The sequence below is a fragment of the Phascolarctos cinereus genome, unplaced genomic scaffold (genome assembly GCF_003287225.1).
Source record: "Phascolarctos cinereus isolate Bilbo 61053 unplaced genomic scaffold, phaCin_HiC Scaffold_3;HRSCAF=262, whole genome shotgun sequence".
NCBI lineage: Eukaryota > Metazoa > Chordata > Mammalia > Diprotodontia > Phascolarctidae > Phascolarctos > Phascolarctos cinereus.
This window is the reverse complement of record NW_027555736.1, coordinates 66,279,617-66,285,271: the sequence shown is the minus strand read 5'-3', so window position 1 is coordinate 66,285,271 and position 5,655 is coordinate 66,279,617. Positions and strand designations below refer to the sequence as shown.

Here is a 5,655-nt window from a genome sequence, read left to right as displayed (position 1 = left end):
TGTCAGAATATGTTATATGAAGAAACTGTGGAATTTACTTTCTAAGGAGTCCTTCCTTTGGACAAAAGTAAGTGACTTTTCAAGTGCCTTGAAATCTCAGGATTTTGTAATTCTGTCTTTGAGACTTGAAATCAATAATCCTCAGAGCTGAATGACACCCAAAAGGCCAAGTCAAAATCCTTCATTTTATAGATGAAACCTACAGGACCAGTCCAATATCACACATCTAGTTAGGGGCAGAGTGCTAAACACAGAGCTTTATTCCACTGTATTGCACAACTTCAGATTATGATTCCCTTTCCTCAGCCAGCCCTCAAATTGCATAGCCCTGCATAGTGGAAGTAAAATCAAACACGGCTAGTTATAAGGTGAGTGCTGATGCTGTCCGATGGCACATGCCCAGTAATAGAACTCTTTGTACTTGCTCTTGGGGGGTTTAGCACACAGGAACTACACAGGCGTTTCAAACCTGCAATTTATTCATTAGTTACATGTATGACAAACTTAAAGTATAAAGAACAAGAGGTCAGGATCAGTTAAGTAACAATGCCAGAGAGGGACAGAGATACTATAATCTGTGTATCCTTGGCACAGACAGCTATAGAAGCTTCCAGTCTCAAGCTTTCCCTAGGCAGGACAAACACAACTGGCCAAAGGGTGATTGAGAGTCAATGACTGAATGGGTGGCCTTTGTGAGTTAGGTGCAGGAGTTCATCCAAGAATGATCTTTGTCAGCATGATGCAGCTTGGAGAGGGATGAATCTCCTTTGAAGGGTGAGGGGCTTCAGCTTGAAACCAAAGAGCAGCATTGTTAACTTGGAGGTCAGAGAAGGTCCCTTGGTCTTTGCCTTCTTCTGTGGTCTCCAGTTCTGGTGGGTTATATCTGAGGAAGTGCCCCAGGGATCCTCTTACAAAGACGACTGACTCTGCCTTTACAAAATTTGTGGCGTGGTCCCATTTTTGGATTTCTCCCTGTGGATAAGAGAGGAAGGATTGGGTGTGGGAGGAATGATGGATCAAGAAAAGGGGAGGGTAGGGGGAGAGGGGACGACAGAAGCAGAGAGAAATAGGGAGAAAAAATGTACAGAGAGAAAGAAAATGGGGAAAAAGAGAAGAGGAAGAGAGTCAGAGAGGAGGGAGGGAAAGAGAGAGAGAGAAAGAAAGAGAAAGAGAAGAAGAAGAAGAAGAAGAAGAAGAAGAAGAAGAAGAAGAAGAAGAAGAAGAAGAAGAAGAAGAGGAGAAAAGGAAGAAGAGGAGGAGAAAGGAGAAAGGGGAGAGGGGACGGGGGGAGGAGAGAGGGAGAAAGATTTTGATTAAATTAGGACAAGCCAGACATATGTTTACAAAATCAAACACTAACAACACATGGGTGACGGTATCCTCAGCCCCATTACAGTGAAGTGAAAACTTTGTTTTATTAGTAGATAACAGAAGGTGGTAGGGAATCTTATGTCTTAAGAAAACACATTTTAAAAGGTTTGCAAATTTACCCTTGACTTGCCAAGAGGAAAAGCACAGGTCTGCCCCAGCTCACAGAACTTTGGTGATTCTGTTGTCTCCAGGAAAAATACCAACTCCTCTGTTTAATATTTAAATTCCATCACAGTGTGTCTCCAGTCTTTCTTTTCCAGGCTGCTTGAACATTACTTCCCTCCCATATAATATATTCAAACTGTCTTACTTACTGTTCCCTGTAAATCAATGTATCTATAAATCTATCTCTCTTTTCTCTGTCTCTATCTCAACCAAGTTCATGGACACTGAGCTAACTGCAGATCTAATCTAACTATGAAAAAGGTCTTCAGACTGAGATCCAGACGTTAAGTGACTTCCGATGAGCAAATCTAATGATCTTAGTACTATACCATTCCTCACTCTGCCCCTTCTCCTCCTCTGGCGACTATGGGATTTCGAGGAGGGAGCAAAGATTAGTACTTTCCTAAACCCAAAGAGGAGCCTTTGGAGCTGTGAAAGATCCCACTCCCCCACTCCCCTCCCTCCGCACCCCCCCACTTTTTTCCCTATCAAAATGATTGGTGCAGAGGTCATGGAAATAAATGGCTATAATACTAGCTTCTGGCAGCCCCAAAGGAAGAGATTGAATGGGTTACCTTTCAAACTCTTGAGTGCATAGTGTGGAGCATTCTGGCAGCAGAGAACTTTCTGGTGGCTAACTCGTCTTACACCTGTGAAGACATAAACAGAAACATTTCCAGTTTGCTGTAATATGATTATTACACCTGTGTGCACACAGAAGTACATGTGCTCATGTTGAATGAAATCAGATAGTGAAATTGTGAATTCTAAGCATTGGGTTTGAAGCCTCAGCTCAGAGAGGTTAAATCACTTTCCCAAGATTGCACATTCAGTAAGTGTCTAAGGCAAGATTTGAACCAAATTATTCTGCCTCCAAGTGCAGAATTCTGTCCACTATATTATCTCCATTATACCAGGTCCCAAGTTGTGAGGAGCTTGCCATCCATTTGGAGAGGGGGAGCATTAAAATTTAAATGACTATAATGACATGATTAAGTATTCAATGAAAGGTAGAGCTAATAAGTGCTTTCTAGCTCAGAGGAGGGAGAGATCACTGTGTGCTGGAGTAGTCACGTAGGTAGGCTTTCTGCGTTTAGAGAAATTCTCACTCGTTGACAATGAAAATTCACAGGGACCTGGAATTAATTTTCTCTTCTTCCCTCTCCCATTCTTCCTTGCTCTCCTGAGCTTCAAAGAATAAACTTAGCGAAATCTGAGTTTTCCATTGTCATCTTTTCTGAAAGGCAATAGAATGATTATTAGCTCTTAAACATATACACCTCTCTTCTCATCTAAGGCAAATTTTCATTTTCATTTCCTTTTCCAGGAATGGAGAGGATAATAAGCCCATTCATTCTGTGTGTGGACAAGCTGGGAGGTCCTCTGCACATACAATATACTCTGACATTTATAAAACTGAATTTCACAGACTTTGAATAAAAGTCAGCATTTTCTAGACAGCAGATTGGTATGCTGGTGAAAGGGCTGAGCTCAGTCAGAACGACCTGCCTATATGATTCTGGGTAGGTCATCTAGCCTGTTGGGGTCTCAGACAACTACATTGGTAGAGGGAGTTTCCTTACCTGAAGTCCCCTATACCAATGATGTCAGAAGCCTGGACAAAAACAAAAACAAATGAACAAACAAAACCTTCTTGACAACTTATCATTCATTCCAGGTTGAAAAAGACTCAGTCTGGAGACTAGACTGGTGAGAAACCTTGGAATCCAGACATCAGCTCTTCAGATCAAGGGGAGATATCAGAATTCAATCTCTATAGCCAGAGCGCCAAATATTCCATTTTCAAAGGCCCCTCAGAATCTAGAAGCAGTGCCTTTATCTTGGACAAGTCAGACCATTTTTATTGTCCCTTTACTGTCTTCCCAAGTTTTTTGTCTGGAAGTTTATAGTATTTCTTAGGCAAAGCCTAAGTGATGCCTACGAATAGGGACCGGGGTAGATGCTTAGAAGCTTCAGAAAACCACATATCCATTACTATGACTTTCATAAAGCACTCCTAACTAGGCTCAAAGCCTAGCCGGCTTTTCTGGAAATCTCTGTAGAATGGTCTCTTGGGGTGGGGGACCTGCAGCCTCGAGGCCACATGTGGCCCTCTAGGTCCTCAGGTGTGGCCCTTTGACTGAATCCAGACTTCACAGAACAAATCCCCTTAATAAAAGGATTTGTTCTGTAAAACGTGGACTCAGTCAAAAGACCACCCCCCAGGACCTAGGCGGCCACATGTGGCCTTGAGGTTACAGGTTCCTCACCCCTGATCCTGAGCCTATGACTGTAACAGGGAATTTTCACACCCAGACTAAAGACCATGAATGACACCAAGATCAGATTGCATGAAGTTTTCAGGTAAATGACATAGTATTGAACTGGTCACCATCCAGCCTTTGTAAGGGACACTGCCATCAGGGGGCCAGGGAATGGGGAGGTGGGACATACTGGCATTCTACCCATTGCTGGGGAGGCTGATGAAGAGGGAGAAATGGTGGTAGGGCTGACAGGAGTAGGGGACGGACAGAGTCAGATGAAAAAGGAGCTCTTCTCAATTAATTAATCAACTAATAAATAGTTATCATGCGCCTTCTATGTATCAGTCACAGTGTTAAGCACTAGAGATACAAAAAGAGGCAAATGACATTCCCTGCCCCTAATGAACCCTCCCTCCACTATCTGATAGCTTTCTGTTTCAACTAATTATTCTTGAAGACTGCAAGGACTGTTAGTGCCTTAACTTTGGCAGTCTCTAAATTCGGTGCCATGGGACAAAGCTCCAGTTGTCCCACCCTAGTCATGCCTTTGCCCAAAAAGGCCAAGCTAAAAAAGAAATCAAAGCCTTGCGACCCACTTTCTCAGAGTAAGGCCATACCTTCTGTAGAGAAGGCCAGCAAACAGAGGAACAGGATATACAGCAGGCTGGAGAGGGTGGGGAATTTCATGCTGGTGATATCAGGTGCCCTCAGTCTGTGCAACAGTGAGGATCAGCAGGCTAAATTTGTCAGCCTTTAAATACCAGCCGACTTCGTGTGTCTTAGTATGGGTGTGGAGGTGCTCTTTGTATTTTCCCTAAGGGGAAACTTAACTCCTCCCAAGAGAGAAAGTGCCAGCTAGATGAGGGGAAAAACTGGTTTGTGCTATGCACGCATATTTCAGAGGCCTCCAGGTGAAACTGACTCAGGATGTCAGGAAATGCCTGGCTTGGGAGTAGGGCACAGCCAAGGCCAAACCTGAGGCGTAAGGTGGTCATTTCTGTCTGGCGGCATTTACTATCTCAGGGTTGAACTTTGGTATCAATTAGAGCTAAGCAAATGTAGATTCTCTTTCTTATGACCTAGATGGTTAGATAAAGAGATACACAGTTACTGAAAGAATAATAAATTCTTGCAACAAAGTTTGCAGGTAGCAGAGGATTAAAAAAAAAAAGATATGGTAGATTCTAACAGTTGGGCCTTTTTTTTTTGATATAGAGTCCTTGAAGTAAGATGGCTTTGGAGTATAGAGTATGGTGAAGTGAGCTTCCTATGGGTCAGTTGCCGTGGAAAATCCAATGGACAATTCACAGAATCAAGAATTTGTGAATTGGAAGGGACTTCAGTGATTTCAGTATCTAGTTCAACCCATTTCGAAAGAAATCCCTGCTATAATATATATGAGAATCCATCAGTCAACAAGCCTTTATTAAGAGCTTACTATGTTTCAGGTACAGTGTTAAGTGCTGGGGATAGAAAGGAAAGAAGGAAGGAAGGAAGGAAGGAAGGAAGGAAGGAAGGAAGGAAGGAAGGAAGGAAGGAAGGAAGGAAGGAAGGAAGGAAGAAGGAAGGAAGGAAGGAAAGGAAGGAAGGAAGGAAGGAAGGAAGGAAGGAAGGAAGAAAGGAAGGAAGGAAGAAAGAAAGGAAGAAAAGAAGGAAGGAAGGAAGAAAAGAGAAAAAAGAGAAAAGAGATATCTCTCCTCCCCCCAAAAAAGAAAAAAACAGTCCTTGCCCTCAAGGAGCATACATTCTAATGCGGGGAAACAATACGTAAGTAGCTGTGTGAACAAAATGTATCCAACTTATATATGGAGATTTCCAAGGAGGGGAACCCACCATCTCTAGGCTACTCCTTTCA

The 5,655-nt window shown here is 42.8% G+C and overlaps 1 protein-coding gene across 1 annotated transcript; it reads right to left on the bottom strand.

Moving 5' to 3' along the window:
- GPR15LG (G protein-coupled receptor 15 ligand) lies at nucleotides 1-4,569 on the bottom strand. The gene is made up of 3 exons (XM_020997060.2): nucleotides 4,418-4,569; nucleotides 2,112-2,186; nucleotides 1-972 (listed from the first exon to the last, which is right to left on the bottom strand). Exons 1-3 carry the CDS (start codon nucleotides 4,485-4,487, stop codon nucleotides 878-880), a joined length of 240 nt encoding a protein of 79 aa, XP_020852719.1. The 5' UTR covers nucleotides 4,488-4,569; the 3' UTR covers nucleotides 1-877.
- Nucleotides 4,570-5,655: the final 1,086 nt, after the last annotated feature.